Source organism: Scomber scombrus, chromosome 19, assembly GCF_963691925.1.
Source record: "Scomber scombrus chromosome 19, fScoSco1.1, whole genome shotgun sequence".
NCBI lineage: Eukaryota > Metazoa > Chordata > Actinopteri > Scombriformes > Scombridae > Scomber > Scomber scombrus.
The window spans coordinates 11,429,823-11,448,544 of NC_084988.1; the positions used below are offsets into that span (position 1 = coordinate 11,429,823).

Consider the following 18,722-nt stretch of genomic DNA (forward strand, 5'->3'; position numbering starts at 1 on the left):
TTTGTCTTAAATGGAAACATACCATCCCTGTGACGCCAAAAGAAACCACAGTCAAATGTGCTGTCTTATCGCACAGGATTTTTAAAAAACAACAACCAACCCAACTTTCCCTATTAGTAGCTCTTACTTGGAGGTTTATCAAAACAGAACAACTGTGATGTTTCTCACATACCCTGGAAGAGCTATTTCCATTACTCATGAGATGTACAAACATGGGAAAACAAAACTATGTAAACATTTACATTGAAAATTATTTTTAAAGTGACTACATCATGATTGCAATAGAAAGGATGGGTCCTGTGATGTAGCATATATATATTTTATGACACATCTGTTGGTTTGTCAGTGCTGTTTATTTACATACTGTCTTGATTTATTTTGTCTCTGATATATAAATCAATCAATCAATCAATGTCCTGTGCTGTATACCTCCATTGTTGTACAATAATTACTGAGAACTGTTAGTCACATTATTGTACTGGGCGGCATGTTGCTTCATGTCAAGGAATGTGGGCGCAGTAGTTTTATTTTTTCAGTCATTACAATGTGTTGCTTCCATTAATACCAAATGTGCATTATTCCTCAGCTGAAAAGTCCCTGACAAATGTACTGTTTACTCCTGTTAGAGTTTTGTTTATTACAAATTGCAGTGCTCTGCTGTTATTGATTTATTGGCAACATATTTTTAGGTTCTTTTAATGAGAATTTTTTGACAATATGAAACAGAACAGAAGCATTATCCTTAAACAGCTGACATTATGTGAAAATATAACACTGTCACATTTGAGGCAGTGTCTATAAATAAGTCATTTACTTCAAGATTATAGTTTACATTATTTTATCCTGTACTTTCAGATGTGCCTGTACTTTATTTACCCTACACCATCCCTTCATTGTTGCCTCTCTTCTTTCCCTGAAAGAAATAAACAACCTGATTGACATTTGCCTGCCCTGTTCTAGTAATGAAGCAGTAAAGGAGTGGGTCTGCGAGGCAGTTGAGGCTTGAGATAGCTATGCTGATCTTGTAGGGATAGAGAAGCCATTTAACACTGCTGCAGTCATCCACCAGCATGCGGAGAAGCATCATAACATGGACAGGTCCAAAGCAGAACAAAAGGCAGAGCAGAACTACTGTCTGTAGCTTCAAAATCCGTTTACGTTCCTGTTCCTCTGTGGCCTGGTTGGATTTTACCGCCTCACAGATGCCCCAGGTGGTAAACATCACAAGAAGAACTGGAACAATAAATCCCAGGATGAAACGCACTACATTAGCTCGAGCCAGATTCTCTGACAGTGGGAGGGAGATGTCAAAGCACACAGAAAACATGTTGTTTTCATAGTATGAGTCTTCCCAAGTTATAGTGGTAGCATTGAAACAGATTACCAGCACCCAAATGGCAACACTGATTGCGGCTGCCGTGGCAACTTTCCTCAAGGACGTGTACTTTAATGGATGAACCACTGCCAGGTATCGGTCAACAGCAATGCAGCAGAGGAAAGCATCACTGGTGTAAAAGTTAGTGAAGAGAAAAAAAACAGAGAGCACACATACGTGTCCTCCATGAGCCCAAACTCCTTGCCACAGGAAGTCCAGCCACAGAGAAAGGCCGATAGTGAAGGTCAGGTCACTCAGGGCCAGGTTGAATAGATACACACCAAGCTCGTTTTTCTGTCTGATGTGCTGCCAGGACACGTACAGGGAGAAGGAGTTGGACGGGATCGCAATAATGATGATAGCCAGATAGAAAAGTAGAAACGTTCTCCTCCTGGCTTCACTTTCAACCAGGTAACATATTGAATGATTGGTGGCCAGGGTTAAGTTTTCCATTGCAGATTTGATGTATATGCACACACCTTTAGAGAAACAAGGAAGAAAGGCAACAATGCATATGATTATGTAAACCTTTAAATTATCTTTGATTGGAATTTTAATTCCATGCAAATATTTTAGATAACTCTCTTTTCCCAACTTCCAGGCAGTCTTTAGTACTGCTACATTTCAATAAATTATGTGCAGTTTAGAAACTTGCTCCAAATTGTTGGTCCAACACCAAGTCTACAAGTTCAGTATATTATATCACATTCTACTCTGAGTAGTTTGCCTAAAAACATTGTAGTAGCTGGCTCTCAAGGCTCTGATGTTGCAATGTTCTTGAACACAACAACAAGGAAGACATTTCAAAACACACCCTGTTGGCTACAGCATTTCCACACAACAAAATTGTAACAAAAACAATAGCTGGTCACCTTTTCACTATGATGGAATAGAGTGTATCTACCTAGAGCAAGTCTAGATGCAATGTTTACACCTTGCTGATATGAATGCTAAAGCAATGACGTCCTGGAAAGAGGAAACTCAAAATGTACAGTATTATCTGAAAGATGGAGCGATAACTTAAAAAGGGTATTAATAGGCTAGTTAAAGGACATGAATATCAATGTGTCAACCATAACCCTACGTAAAATCAGTATTTTATAAAGAAAAGCATAACCTCATTTCCAATTAAGGATTATTTAGAATTATACTTACTTTTTATTTAGTCACCCTTCTGCTCCAAATTTTTTCCATAAAATTCATGATTCAAATGTAAAAAAATATAACACATGCAGAGCGGATTTATTCAGTAGTCCACTCCTATAATGCGTATAGAAACAGGAAGAGTGTGCAGCTGCCTCCCTGTTGTCCCTGACTACTGCATGTCATTTACTGGGTGACAGGCCATAGCAGAACAAACTACCGGTGTTACAAGACCACATAGCAAATTTAATTACTAGTCTTTATGTTTGGTATGTCAATATGGACATTGGCTATAGGGTAAAGGTGATGCTGATTATTCTTGTTTGTCCTACATATACATGTCTGCTTGACTAATTGCTTCCATACTGTAATTATAGCTGATTGTTATGTTTGTTATGGCTAAGTGTATGTGCTCTAAAATGATAGATTCACATTTTTCCAGAGTCTGTCTTAAAACTATACCCATATTTGTACACTGAAAGCATTATTGAATGCTGTAATTATTTCTCCTGTGCACACTGACCACATTTGGCCAGCAATTTCAGTGTTGAGTGATGAAGGACAAAATTTGTATTTGTGTGAAATAATTTATTCAAATAGGTGGTGCTCAGTGGGGAACTGTCAGTGATACAAATAATTTTGACCAATTCTTTCATGTAATTATATTCCACAAACACAACCAACAGGGTATATAAAATCATTGTTATTCAACTTAAACAAGCAACCAAAAATCTGTTAAATGGGTTCTCATTTACACCACAATCAACCATGGTAAATTACAGATGATTTGACCAATAAAATATCAAAGAAATATTAAGGCAATAGACTCTTAGAAATGCCTCTACCACTACACAGTCCCAAATAAAACGTTTTTTCTTTTCATTTGAGATTAGAGATTAGATAAGATTAAATAAAACACAAAATCAGAAATGTGGTTGTTATGCAACTGACTGAATATTAGAGCCCATTGACCATTTTTTCATAAAAACATTCCTACCCTTCACTACAATGTTCTTCATCTCTTTCTTAGCACTCTCACTGATTAAACAGTAGATTATTGGATCTATTGCACTGTTTAAGGTGGTGGCAACAACCGTGGCCAGATATGGTTCTCTGAGCCACGGGGCCCACGTACAGTCTCTGGACTCCAGTATGGCCCTGAGCAGCATGACAGTCTGGTAGGGCACATATGCCACTATGTAGGTTAGAAGGAGCGCCAACAACATCACTCCCACTTTCCTCCGCTCCTCTGCCAGGAGGGAGTTGCTCTGTTGGAGTGAGTGCATGATCCGCTGAAAGCAAAAGGTCATGATGATGACTGGTACCAAGAAACCCAGGATGACCCGTGTGATGGCAATGTTGGCATCTTCTTTGGTCATAGGTATTGGCTTCTCGCACAAGCGTCTTGAGGAGAAAGCATGCAGCGCCCCTGTGTGGTGAAGCAGGATAATGTGGATGATAATCTCCAAAGTCCATACAGCAATACTCACAACTGCTGTTGTCCGCATCTCTCGGACACAGTGAAAGTGCAGAGGGTAGACCACTGCTAGATAGCGATCAACAGAGATGCAGCAAAGGAAGCCTGAGCCAGTGTAAAAGCTGTTGTACATGACCACAGCTACCGGGCTGCAGAGACCATCACCCACAGGCCGTTGTAGAGCCAGTTCAATCCACACGGGCAGAGAGATTGTGTAGAGCAGGTCAGAGATGGACAGGTTGATGAGGTAGACTGCTGTACTGTTCCCTTTCCTCTTCAATATCCAGGCTACATACAAAGACAGGCAGTTAGCCGAAAAGCCAACAATAAAAAATAGAGAATAGGCAGCTGCATATATGTGTGGCTTCATGGTGTCGGATATTTTCGTTTGGTTGTTGAGTGTTGTGTCCATCCTTTCACTCGATGCAGACCCAACCTGAATGGGATTGGAAATGGGAAGCTGCGTGTTGTGTTGAACTAAGATAAGTGCTGCAATGCAAATAATTCTCAGTGTAATGTGTTTGGTCATGTTAAAAATGTAAATGGCATCCAATTTATTTCCTTAGGTTTGGAAGCCGAGCACAGGATCAACTAAAAGATTACAGTATCCGAGAGCTTGTTGGATAACATGGAAATTATACTGTAAACATTAACTTTCCATGTTTATGTGGAAAGAAGGAACTCATAATTTTGATTACATAAACATCAACAGCATCAAACAGACAAAGATTTGGTGCCCCTCGTGGAGGCATTTGGACAGCACATACAGACTATAACTATAGGATAAAACTGATGCTGGAAACAGCTTTGCAGTATTTGTACTTTCCATTTAATGCGACTTTATATCACTGCCTTACTACATTTCAGCACGAAATGTTGTACTCTTTTCTCAACTGTGTTTATTTGACATCTAGAATTTACAGGGGAAAAAAAATCTATAAAATACAATGCATTACTGAAGATAAACCCGCCAGTCATTAAGTTCAGATGTCTGAGATGTTTGCAGTTCAGCTAAAAATATCCACTCTAAATTTCTCAGATGGTTTAAATTAAACAATTGAAAAAGGTACCTAATCCAATATTTCATAGATGCTAAACAAAACATTTTATGCAAATTTGTGTAGCAGAATTCAGTTTTTTTGGGGGGGATGTGGACCCAGGTTGGGAACCACAGGACTAAACTAAATGGTAAATGGACTGTACTTATACAGCGTTTTTCTGGTCTTTTTGACCACTCAAAGTGCTTTTTACAATACATGTCACATTCACCCATTCAAACACTGATGACAGGCGCTACCACGCAGGATGCTAACCTGCTCATCAGAGGGGAGACTAACCATTCACACACCATTGGCACATCCATCAGGATCAATTTGGGGTTAATCTTACCTAAGGATATATTGACATCTTCCGATTGGTGGAATGTGGCTCTACCTGCTGAACCACAGACTCCCTAACCAAACTATCTGCATATAAAGTTGTTTAATCTTGCTCAGCATTAGCCAACTAGTAAAATGCCATGTACTGTGTGCACTGATGCAACAGTATCTAATAATATATAAAACATATCAAATGGTCCATTTATTTCTTATTACAAAAACTTTCACTTTTGAATCTTTTAAGTATATTTTGATGATATTGTATTACTTTTACTCAAGTAAAGGATCTGAGTACTTCTTCCACCATTCTAGATTGACTCTGGATAGTATATACAGGCCTTTCCAGGAACAACATGTGCCTGTATTTGCATGCCAAATAAAGGCTTGCTGGAGGCGTTTGAAATTAAAAAAAGAAAAAAGCACCCACCCATGTCCTTATTAAGAATTAATATTTAATGGCATGTCAAACTCAAACTGGATTTGGGATTAATGTGTGTTGCAATGAAAATGACAGATTATGGGCAACAGATGCACTTTCATTTGCATTTTAATTAGGATGTACATGGATTTTCAACAGTTATCTTGTGTTTTTTTACAGCATAATATATTGTACAACAAACTGTAATTCAGACATATTTCGACAAGCAATGTTACCAAGACATTAGACATACAAAGTTATACCTGCCTAAACTAAATCGTGACATTGATCCATGATGGACTAAAGGAAACAATCTCCTCAGAGCCTCCTCTGGGATCATTAAAGTGTAATCAAGTTTGCTGTTTTTCTAACTTTCAAACCCACACTTTTAGACAATCAAATGATACACAAATCAACTGCCTGAGTTTAATAACTGTATGACATCTGCATGACCAGATCTCAGCGATTAGCTTGAAGAGTGCAATGTCCTTACTGGGAGGTCAAATGGAGGCCTATTGTAAATTGACAACATCAATTACAGTTGCGAGAAGTGACACAGTTCAACTTTGAGAAACGGTTGTGTGCATGTGTGTGTGCATAGTTGTTCAGCAATGGAGACTCCTTGCCAGCATTTTTGGGGAAATTACTTTGTGTGTCAATTGTATATGTGTACATTTATGGTAATAACCAACAAAGTATTATATATAGTATAGTATATATATCCAAGTGTAAAGCTTTAACATTTTTAGGTGTTACATCAAGTTGATTATACAAAATATACATACAATACATGCACATTTTTTTCCCCACACCAAACAAAGAAACTAGCATGACTGTATGAGTCACTACTTTTCAGGCTGCTGTGACTTTGAATAATAAAAACAGTGTACAAAGAGACCAACTGTACAAGCATGCAAATGTGCTCACAGTGTGTAGGTGGCCATTCTCTAGTTAGTTTGCAGATTTAAAGTACTCAGTCAAATGAAGGATGCATGTAAAAGTGACACAAAAGGGAGTAATATTACATGAATATTAACAATGCATTTTTAGCATTAAAATAAACAAGTCAGAAAAAGTAAGGTGAGTGCAGAAAAAAATCTGCACTCATTGTACATACTGTATATCTAGGGATGGGAGGGATCTCACTATTAAAATGTCATCACTGCTACAAAGAGACACAAAGTCTGTTTCCATCTCCCACTACTTCCATTATCTTAGTTTGTGTCCATTATTTCCGCAAAACAGAACACAATTTGAAGGGCTGTTTAATTATGTAATTATGCTGTAACAGCGTTAGTATTGTGTAAAATCGGAAAGCAATTCAGATGAAACAACAATTAGGGCATGAGTGTTAGTATGGTAGACAGTGTAATATGACTCCCATATCCTGTGTGCTGTTCCACTTCATACATGTTGAACCAGAAGTGGTTGAAAATGTAAATATCACATCATCACGAGTCACACAGAGTAGTGTGACAGCATACCTGAGTACTGTGGCCTCAACACCTACAACCTCCCTCCTCAGTAAAACTTTGGGTTATTTTCCACCCAGAGCAAACAAACATGAGGGAGTTCACATCCCATCGTACTGAGCAGGATCTGATGGGCTACCTTCCAATGGGTATATCATGTGTACAAACAAATAAATGGCATTATCTTGTATTTCACCTTTCTGTGTACACAATCGTAATGCAGATATGGCATTTTTTTTCTTTTCTTACTTCTGTGTAATTAACCAATTTCAATCCCACTTCATCATGTGAAATAATTCAAAACAAAAACATATTCAAATTCTCAAGAAATCACAATCCTGCAGATCAGCTTGAGACATCCTGAGTTTGAACACTTCTCATCAGGGTGGTGCGCATAGAGGTAAGGCTTAAAGTTGTTCTCGTAATGGTACGCTGTGTGAAGAGTTCCTTAACTTTTTTCCTAAAGTTCTTTCCTACAATGATGTAGAGGATGGGGTTGAGAACGCTGTTGAAAAAGGCAAAGTAGGTGACAGTCTGGCCAGAGATAAATAGGATGTGAAAAATGTCACATCCTTTCAGGATACCAACTATTCGTAGTGTTTCCAGTATCTTATAAAGGTGGTATGGCACCCAACAGATCAGGAATGCCACGAGTACCACCAGTACCAGAGTTGTCGCCTTGTGCTCCGTTTTCTGATTGTTTGATCCCCGCATCACCCGATTATTCAAAGTTTGAATGATCTTTAGAGTGCAGTAGGAAATAATGCAGATGGGAAGGATGAACCTTAAGAAGATGAGTATCCCCTCAGACGACACATGTACAGTGGTGTCAGGGTACTTCATATAACAAACAGTAATGTTATTAACAGCGTCATATCCTGTGTTCCTGAAGATGAATGTGGGAACACCCATGAGTAAACCAAAACCCAATACCAGCAGACAGCCCAGTTTGGCATATTTTGGCCTACGAAATCTGTCATTGGACAGCGGGTGCACCAGTGCCATATAACGATCTATCACAATCAGAACAAGGAAGTAGATGCTGCAGCAGACATTCATATTGATGCCCATGTTGACCAGTTGACACATGAGTTTACCAAAGGGCCAGTTAAATTTCTTGATTATATTGACAGCCCAGAAGGGCAGACAGGAAACCAGAACAAGGTCGGCAGCAGCCAGGCTGCTTAAGTAGATCTCAGCCACGGTGAAGGTCTTCTTGTGTAAGCAGAAAACCATCAGGACAAACACATTTAACAAAATGCCTAGGACAGCAATGAACAAGACATATATGGGGACCCATTCCTTGGGTTCTTCCTTGGGACAGCTATTGTTATTAGTGTTGTTTTGATCCATATAAACAGCTGTGGTGCTGACGTTAATAGGGATGCTGTGGAGAGAAAGAGGAAAACAACAAGACAAAACATTAATATAATCACAGTGTGGAATACTGGAAAACTCATTTTGCTTAGTGCAGCACACAAAGATGTTTGTGCTGGACAAACTTTTGAGCAAGTATCCTGCCTGATTGTTTTTAATAAACCAGCTTTATTAAAAGAATACAATAACACTTATCAAATAACTTTCAACTGAGTAATAAAGGTGGGAAAAACAAATAACTGAGATGTTTCCACAAATATGATTGGTGTAGGGTGTATGAAAAAAATAATAGAATGACATCTGCAGAACATGAGTGGGTGGCAGCGGTCCATGAATGAAAGTATTAATTTTGTTTCCTTTTGTACATAAACTATGAAAAATTTAGAATGCTTAGAGTAGCTAAATGTGTTAGTTACTGTATCTATAGCTTTATTCATCTGTATGTGAAGCTACAACAGTGTGGCTGGATGCCATACCAGATCTTGTAACCCTCAGAATAGAATAGAATAGAATAGAATAGAACAGATCTTTATTGTCATTGTCACAAGTACAACGGAATTTTAGAGTGCTCACCAGTCAGTGCATCATTCATAAATAAAACAATAAAAATAGAAATAAATAAAAATGAAAGAAAAGATAATCAACTTCAAGCTGTAGATTATTTCACATTTGTGACCAGCTAGAGCCTGGCAGTAGTTGTAGTAGAGTTGGTACTGAATAACTTGTGATGGTGAATGGAAGCGTATTTTTAAACACTTCACACCAAATTATTTGGCAATATATTTAAATTTCACTGTTGTTAGCTAATTTGTGATCATTGTTCAGATATATCATTTTAATAAACCACTGTATTACTGTCAGCGAAAATGCCTCCTGAAAGCAAATTAAGATTTCAGGTTATTTTTAAAGAAGTAGCTGAGCTTTTCAACTAATAAGAATATTTTGTAATCAAACATTTATCTTCTTTGACATATTTAGGACAACTATTCATATAACCTCATCTCCCCTATGGATCAAGAAAAGAAAACATATGCTTCATTATGACATGAATATTATTTATAAAGTGAATTAGCTGCTTGTATAACTGATTTGTTTATGAGGCTCATTTTATTCCTAAAAATCCTGTCAGAGGCAACCTGAAGAGCACAGAGACATACAGACAGATATGAATTGCTTGAGTTGTGTTGCCAAAATCAACAAAATGAAAGAAGGGCAGAGCAACATAATCAGTAAAGTAAGCGCTTTTAAGAGCATTGCATGTTTCTATTTTTGCATATGAGGAGAAAACAGAGATAGAGAGCACATGCACAATGTTGATTTTGGCTGCCCTTTATGTCCACATTAAAGTTACAAAGCTAATCTATATCCTTGACTTAAGATGACAAAGTTCCAGGAAAGGTTGTTTATTTCTTCACAAGTAAAATCTGTCCTTCACCACTTGTATGCATATGCTATGGTGGCATTCGTTGAGTACAACTTCTCCTTGCGTATTACTATTTGGCACTTTACACAAACTTAATCTTTCACATTTAATGCATCCACACTTTCCATATAATTTCATCAACAGTACATTCAGAGCTCCAACAGTATAAAAATTCTTCCAATTCAAATACATCTAAGTGATTATCATTAGATTTTATGTTTGTGCATCAGCATAATACAACTAGTATAACAGTTGTAAATACTTATATACACTCTTACTGTTTATCTATTAAATCTGATGACTTCTAAAACTAAACATAGTGAGACAAAAAGTGAAAGAGCAAAACCACAAAAATACTTTTACAATGCGCTCATTTTAACAGGCTCCACCAGTCTGTCTAGATTTAACCCTTTTCTGTGAGAATAATAGTAAAACATGAAAAAGTAAAATACAGACCAAATACAATTTACACATACCTTGTAGTCATTTTTACAGAAGAAGTCCAGATGTTTAGTGCCCAGACACACAGCCACACTGTACTTTTCCTACCTCCTTCCACTGTATTCTGTCCGTCTCCGACTCACTCTCTTAGAGGAGTGAGGGAGCAATAAGTGATGTCAGCCAAATTGTTGGGAATATCAGTTGCTGTGCTCCATTGCCCCACCTCCCTGCTCTTTTCTCACACACTGTATGTAGAAAATGTTTATAAATTCTCAAAGATGTCCAGATATGGACCAGCATTCGTTTAGCTGTAAATGGTCCTTAGCAGTATATGAATCTTTCTCTCCTATTTTAAGTGATCTGTTATCTCAAAAGACACAGGCACAGCAGAAACCAATGTCATATTTACATTAAGCATCTCATCACATCAGTATAGCAATTGCAGTATAAGCACATTGATACACTAGAAATACCATGCATCTCAATGAATCAAAGAAAGAGCAAGGCATACAGTCTGCCTCCCTGGAAGTTTTCTAACTTTTATAGCCCATAAGAACAGAAACGGGCGAAACAAGAAACAATACACAATTTGAGAGTAATGATAATAAAAAATTGAGTAAATAACTAATGAAGCCAAAATAAGTAAAAGGAAAAATAAAAGGGGGAAATAAAAAAAATAAAAAATAAAGGGGGAGGGAGTATGGTTCCATCAATCAGGGGGCAGAGAGTGAAGAGAGTGAAAGAATGTCAAAAAGGGAAGCCACTCGTTGTATTATTTATCAGCTTTCAATGAGTGTCTGATCTTCTCTAGCTTTAAAAAGGACATGGTGTCATTGAGCCACTGAGAGCTAGAGGGAGGTTTAGTTGACTTCCAGTGAAGAAGGAGGTGGCGTCTTGCCAGTAAGGAAGTAAAAGCTAAGATATTTAATAGCTTAGAGGTAATAATTATAATGATAATAATAATAATGCATTTTATTTAAAGGTGCCTTTCAAAGCACTCAAGGACACCTTACAAGGCATATATAACACAACAACAGTACATCAAACAATATAAATCAGGTAACATTTAGTGCAAAGATAAAGAATACATATGAATGTGACTACAAAGTGCATTAGTACAATAAATAAACAAGAACATGATGGCATAGTCAGTGTGAGACAGAGCACTCTGAATAGGTGCGTTTTCAGGCGGGATTTAAAGGTGGAGACAGAGTCAGAAGTGCGAATGTCTGGTGGGAGAGAGTTCCAAAGGCGGGGGGCAGATCGGCTGAAGGCTCTAGACCCCATGGTGGTTAATTTGGCAGATGGGGCAGAGAGCTGGTTGGCGGAGGAGGATCGGAGAGTTCGGGAAGGTGTGTAGATGTGAATAAGTTCAGGGCAAGTTGAGCTTGTACATTTTTTTAAGGGCAGCGTCCCACCAGTCATCCTCCAAGGTCAGACTCAGTTCTTGTTCCCAAGCAGTCTTGACTTTAGTAACTGGTGAGCTATCAAAAGACAATAGTTCATTATTAAATTTAGAGATGAGTGATTTTTGAAGTGGGTCGTGGCTTAGAAGCTCCTCCCACAGTTGGGTGGGTGGTGAGGAGGGAAAAACTGGGAACAAAGCGCAGTGTCTAATTTGAAAGTAACGAAAAAGAAAAGAGGGTGGGAGATGGAATTCTCCTGAGAGATCCATAAAGCTGTGAAATATACCATCCTTATAGAGGTCTTTAAAACATTTCAGGCCTTTATTATGCCAAACCAAAAAGGATGAATCCGTAAACGCAGGTCGAAATAAATGATTCCTCAGTAAAGGAGCCAAAGTAGATACTGACTTAAATTTGAAATACCTCCTAAATTGGTACCACATTTTAAGTGTGGAACGAACCACTTGGTTATTTGTGAAGCCAGAGAGGTTGGTTGGAATGGAGGGCCCCATTTTAAGGATCTATAGCGCATGGTGCGAATCGTGTGGTGCAAGTGCCTTTGGGGCGTGTCCAAATCCACTTTTGCTATTTTAACGGCGGGAATAATGGTCACTGTGCCAGGTGCATGGTCTAAAAGGGTTGCACTTAAGTCCCCTCATTAATCATAGTCGTGTTTTGGGCATAACACGCTGTAAACCAATCAGAGTGTCATCTCCCCTTCCCTTTAAAAGCCAGGAGCACTGTCACTTTGGCGGCGGATTGCTATGGATGATGATGAATAAAATAATGAATGGCTGTGCATAATGGCACTGCGCTCTGTGCAGCATCTCAGAGGCTGCAGATTTATCAACAAATCAGTCCTACAGTATAAACAGCTGTGGATACAGACACAGAATCGCCCACATTCATTAACAGATCAGTACAGATGTTTTAACCACAGATGTTCAGATGCTGTTCTTGTTGAGTGGAGTGTCTTTCCTCCAGAAGCAGATGTGGTTCTGTGACCCATTCTCCACAAAAACACCAAAAACTCACTCTGTGCTGCATATTTTCCCGTCTCCTCCCATCAGGTCACCATGCATGCAGCTGCACCACACAGACATCATGGTGCTTTAATTTTGTTTATTTATCTTTTAATTACAACTTTGGTTATCCTTAAAATCGTTTTGTTCAGTCCTGTAGCAACAGCTGTAGATCTAAGTACACCCCCCGGTGTACTTAGATCTATGATTTTTTGCTAAATGCTAAAATCACAATGACAATGCTGCAGATCAAACCTGCAGGACAAATTAAAATTTTGAACACTGACTGTGCAGACCAGCTCTGCCAGGTGGTCTGCTACATCTTTAACATGAGCCTGAGTCTGGAAAGGGTTCCCGTCAAGTGGAAGACTTCTTGTTTGGTTCCAGTCCAAAAGACCTCGTGCCCCAAGGAGCTCAACCACTTCAGACCTGTGGCTTTAACCTCTCACCTGATGAAGGCACTTGAGAGGATCGTTTTGAACCATCTCCGCCCCCTGGTGAGCCCTTACATGGATGGCATTGGGGTGGATGCTGTCATCTACCTGCTGCAGAGATCACTGTCTCACCTTGAGTACACTGGAAATACTGTGAGGATCACTTTTTTTGATTTCTCCAGTGCTTTCAATACTATTCAACCTACACTGCTCAGGAGGAAGCTGGGGAGAGTGGGGGTCAGTGACCAGATGGCTGCATGGACTCTTGACTACCTCACAGACAGACCCCAGTATGTGAGGTTGCAGGACTGCGTGTCTGATGTGGTGGTCTGCAGCACAGGGGCCCCTCAGGGTACAGTACTCTCACCTTTCCTCTTCACCCTGTATACAGCAGACTTCTGTTACTCCACGGACAGTTGACACCTCCAGCAGTTCTCTGATGACACTGCCATTGTGGGATGTGTCAGAGGGGAACGACTGTGAGTACAGGAAGGTCATCATGGACTTTGTCGACTGGTGTGAGCAGAACCACCTACAAGTCAATGCCAGCAAGACAAGGGAGATGGTGGTTGACTTCCTCCGAAAACCCTCCAAAATTGCACCGGTGAACATCCAGGGACTTGACATCGAGAGTGAGGACATACGTAAGTACCTGGGTGTTCACTTCAATAGTAATCTGAACTGGTCGGACAACACTGACTGTATCTACAAGAAGGGTCAGTGTCGTTTGCACCTGCTGAGGAGGTTGGCATCGTTTGATGTGTGCAGGTCACTGCTGAGATCCTTCTTCGACTCTGTGGTGACAAATTAAAATTTTGAACACAATGATTTTCTCTAGATAAAATGTCAAGGGACCACCGAAGACATAACGATTCATTCTTTGGACACCATGGATATCTGTACAAAATGCCAATGCAATCCAATCAAATGTTGCTGAGATAATTGAGTAAAAAAATTAAAAATGTCAACCTCATTAGAGTGCTAGAAAGACTTCTCTATCCTCTGGCACTATAATGTAGGGGATCACCAAAGTCAGCATGCTTCATAGTCTAAGGACCATGAATGTTTGTACAAAGTTTCAGGGCCATCCATACTGTTGTTCTTAGTAGACATACTGAACATCAATGTTATTCCTAGAGCAGTAAACTTAGCATATTCAGTGCTGCTGCATGGCCTTTTAAGGAATCACTGGAACTAACTGTAGTCTCACAAACAGCTGCTCCCTATATGTGTGAAACAGTGGTCTGAGGAGGTCAGTGAAGCACTGAAGGACTGTTTCTCCACCACTGACTGGCTGTCTCTGTGCTCTGTGAGTCACACGGACAGGACATAGACAGTTTAACGGACTGTATCACAGAATATATACATTTCTGTGTAGAGACCACGTGCCCAGCAGGAGAGTGAGATGACTCCTGAGCTGAGAGCCTTGCTGCTGGAGAAAAGAAAGGTTTTTAAATCTGGTGACAGAGAGGAACTGAGGTGGGTGCAGAGGGATCTTAAAAGAAAGATCAAAGAGTGCAAGGCCAACTACAGGAGAAAAATAGAGGACAACTCAAGGGAGGTCTGGAGAGGGCTCCAAACTATTTCAGGCCAGGGCAAAAGCAGGAAGAGGGACCCTGAACCTGGGGATAGAGACTGGGCTAACAAGTTAAAACCTGTTTTTCAATAGATTTGATTCTGGTCCCATCCCCTCCAGCCTGAGCACAGTCCAGCCTACCTCCAGCTCCCTTTGCCTGCTCGCTCCCTCACGTCCGCCATCGTCTCTGGGGCCCCCTATCCCCTTCCCCTCCTCTCTTCACACCAACAGTGGATCAGGTGAGACTGCAGCTAAAGAAGATCAAGGTTAGGAAAGCCACGGGTCCTGATGGCAAGACTTCTTGTTTGGTTCCAGTCCAAAAGACCTCGTGCCCCAAGGAGCTCAACCACTTCAGACCTGTGGCTTTAACCTCTCACCTGATGAAGGCACTTGAGAGGATCGTTTTGAACCATCTCCGCCCCCTGGTGAGCCCTTACATGGATGGCATTGGGGTGGATGCTGTCATCTACCTGCTGCAGAGATCACTGTCTCACCTTGAGTACACTGGAAATACTGTGAGGATCACTTTTTTTGATTTCTCCAGTGCTTTCAATACTATTCAACCTACACTGCTCAGGAGGAAGCTGGGGAGAGTGGGGGTCAGTGACCAGATGGCTGCATGGACTCTTGACTACCTCACAGACAGACCCCAGTATGTGAGGTTGCAGGACTGCGTGTCTGATGTGGTGGTCTGCAGCACAGGGGCCCCTCAGGGTACAGTACTCTCACCTTTCCTCTTCACCCTGTATACAGCAGACTTCTGTTACTCCACGGACAGTTGACACCTCCAGCAGTTCTCTGATGACACTGCCATTGTGGGATGTGTCAGAGGGGAACGACTGTGAGTACAGGAAGGTCATCATGGACTTTGTCGACTGGTGTGAGCAGAACCACCTACAAGTCAATGCCAGCAAGACAAGGGAGATGGTGGTTGACTTCCTCCGAAAACCCTCCAAAATTGCACCGGTGAACATCCAGGGACTTGACATCGAGAGTGAGGACATACGTAAGTACCTGGGTGTTCACTTCAATAGTAATCTGAACTGGTCGGACAACACTGACTGTATCTACAAGAAGGGTCAGTGTCGTTTGCACCTGCTGAGGAGGTTGGCATCGTTTGATGTGTGCAGGTCACTGCTGAGATCCTTCTTCGACTCTGTGGTGGCATCAGTGGTCTCATATGCAGTGGTGTGTTGGGTAGGGGGATGTTCTGCGTGAGACAAGAACAGAATCAACAGACTGATTAAAAGAGCCAGCACAGTCTGTGGCTGCCCCCTGTACCCCATAGAGGTGGTGGGAGAGAGGAGGGTTTTGGCCAAACTGTCCTCCATCATGGACAACACCTCTCACCCTCTGCATCTGACTGTGAAGGACTTAAGTAGCTCCTTCAGCGAGGGATTAATACACCCCAAGTGTAAGAAGGAGCGCTTCCGCAGGTCCTTCATTCCAACTGAAGTCAGACTGTACAATGCTGCACTTTAGTTGCACTTTAGGGTCCTTTTTTTAGTTTTACATTTTTATTGTTGTATATTTATGTTATAATTGCACTTTAAGGTGTGTGTGTGTGTGTGTGTGTGTGTGTGTGTGTGTGTGTGTGTGTGTGTGTGTGTGTGTGTGTGTGTGTGTGTGTGTGTGTGTTATAATAGCATTTTAGGGTATTTTTATTTAGTTTTTAATTTTATTGTTGTATATATTTGTTTTTGTTTGTTTGTTGTTGTTTTTTCTATATCACTATTTTTTGAGCTGCTGTAGCAATTAATTTCCCCCACTGTGGGATCAATAAATGTATCTTTTACCTTTATCTTTATTTAAATAAAGAAGGGGCTTTATGCAATTACTTTCTGTGCATCTCATTCGCTTTGCAGAGTTCATGTTTAATAATTTACTTGTGCAACAGTGAAACTCACAAATGCCCAATTAATGACTGCATTCTTGTTAAGAAGCCCCGATTGATTGCAGCAGAGTTATAGAAAGGTTGCTGTATGACTGGCTGCTAATGCAGACATCCCAACTCTCCTGGAAGTTCCGTGAGTCTACCGCTTATTGATAGTGGCTCACTGACACAAGAGTGACTGTGCATGTGTTTGTGTGACCATAAATTAAATTAATAACTAATGTACATTTACGGGCTATTCCAACTGTTCCGATTACTCCAACCACATCCATTTGTACTCATCTCCATCTTTTCAACCATTTACCAAAACAAAATATTTTCCCATTAAGTCCTTGACTAGGTCGAATCAGGATGCATTAGCATTTATACAACAAAAGAGTGTGGTCAAATGCATCCCAGTGCATCATATTTGAGTGATCGGATCACAATGTGTCTTGGAGATATTTGGATTATCCGAGATGCATGTTAATGCCAGGTGTAAACAGGGTCTCTGACCTGTCATGGAAGGAAAGCAACAGGTGTACCTATTTTAAAAAAGGGAACAGTTGCTGAATGTCATTTAGCTGCTTCAGTTTCAGTGAGGTATTGTTGTTGGATCACTTGGGACACTTGAATAGAACAGAGGCATTGATGATTGTTGATAATTACTTGTGTGATCTTCCTATTCAGACAAATCAAAATGTCTTCTGTGTAAAAATCAATGAATAAAACCCTGAGTCATTCTGAATTAGAATAAGTGAATTCTAATGTTAGGTAGAGGCAAGATAGGCTCCAGTAAATTGCAGTCCCCACCCACACTATTTCCTCCACTGCCTCCTTTTTACCACAATGTGAGAGTAAAAGCCCCGACAAGAAGAATTTTACTGTCAAGCTGTAACATGACAGGAATGTGATATCCAGTAACCAGTGCCAAGCCAAGTGAGGTGGGGCATTCTGGCAATAAGCAGTTGGAATCAATAATAGAGCACATGGAAATAAATAATATCTCTCATTTCACACTTTGCTCAACATCTGCTGTTTTACTGTGTTTTATTTTTTATGCAAGTGTTCTAATTTCCAAAAATCCTCCAAGTAACCAGAAAAACATGTGAAAAGGGAAAGTCACAAAAAAAAGCATTGGCATAAAATTAGAATAAAACCATGCCAAAAACAACTTCTCACAGTAAGTAACTTGATTTGTGGCTATGTTTATCAAACATTGATACAGGATCTTTGCAAGGCAAAGCAGGCTCAGGTCTCACATTAACATCGCCTACCTTCAAAAAATTACAACTGCATTGAACCAGCTTTCGGGGGTCCCAGCTTGCAAAAGGTTGGGAACCCCTTGCAATGACTCTACAAAGCCTTAATGACAATGAAAAACAAACAATATTTAAGTTCACTATGGGCACAAATTAGAGCCAAAGAAACAACTAAACACGTTTTTTATCATGTCCCGAAAGCCCTCATTCTCTATGACACAGTATGGTCTTAAGTCTTTAACAATGAACCGGGCTATTGAATCCATTATTACCTTAGCTCTAGCTGAGTTGTGGCTGAGTTTTGGCTGGAATAAGTCTTGTATGTCTGTCTTTGTGCTAGCGGAGCTAGACTCCTCATCGCCTGTTTCCCCATGCCATCTCACCAAGTGAGTGTTGAGATTCGTTGTACTACCGATGTACTTTAGTGGGACTTTAAACTCTTTGCATATACATGTATTCAGTGTTGGGAAAGTTCATTTTATTCCTGAACTAGTTCAAAGTTCAGAATTCAAAATTTTGAACTAAGTTCACAGTTCCAAAACTGAATTAGTTCATAGTTCTTTTTTTTTTCAATATGTTGCTGCAAGCTATCATTTTTCAAAATTATTGCCACAGCTCATATAGAACCACAGACAGTGTAGTGG

At 40.0% G+C, this 18,722-nt stretch overlaps 1 protein-coding gene across 1 annotated transcript; it reads right to left on the bottom strand.

The window, feature by feature from the left end:
• Positions 1-7,609: 7,609 nt before the first annotated feature.
• Positions 7,610-10,551, bottom strand: LOC134001297 (B2 bradykinin receptor-like). Its single transcript, XM_062440861.1, has 2 exons — positions 10,541-10,551; positions 7,610-8,807 (listed from the first exon to the last, which is right to left on the bottom strand). Exons 1-2 carry the CDS (start codon positions 10,549-10,551, stop codon positions 7,610-7,612), a joined length of 1,209 nt encoding a protein of 402 aa, XP_062296845.1.
• Positions 10,552-18,722: the final 8,171 nt, after the last annotated feature.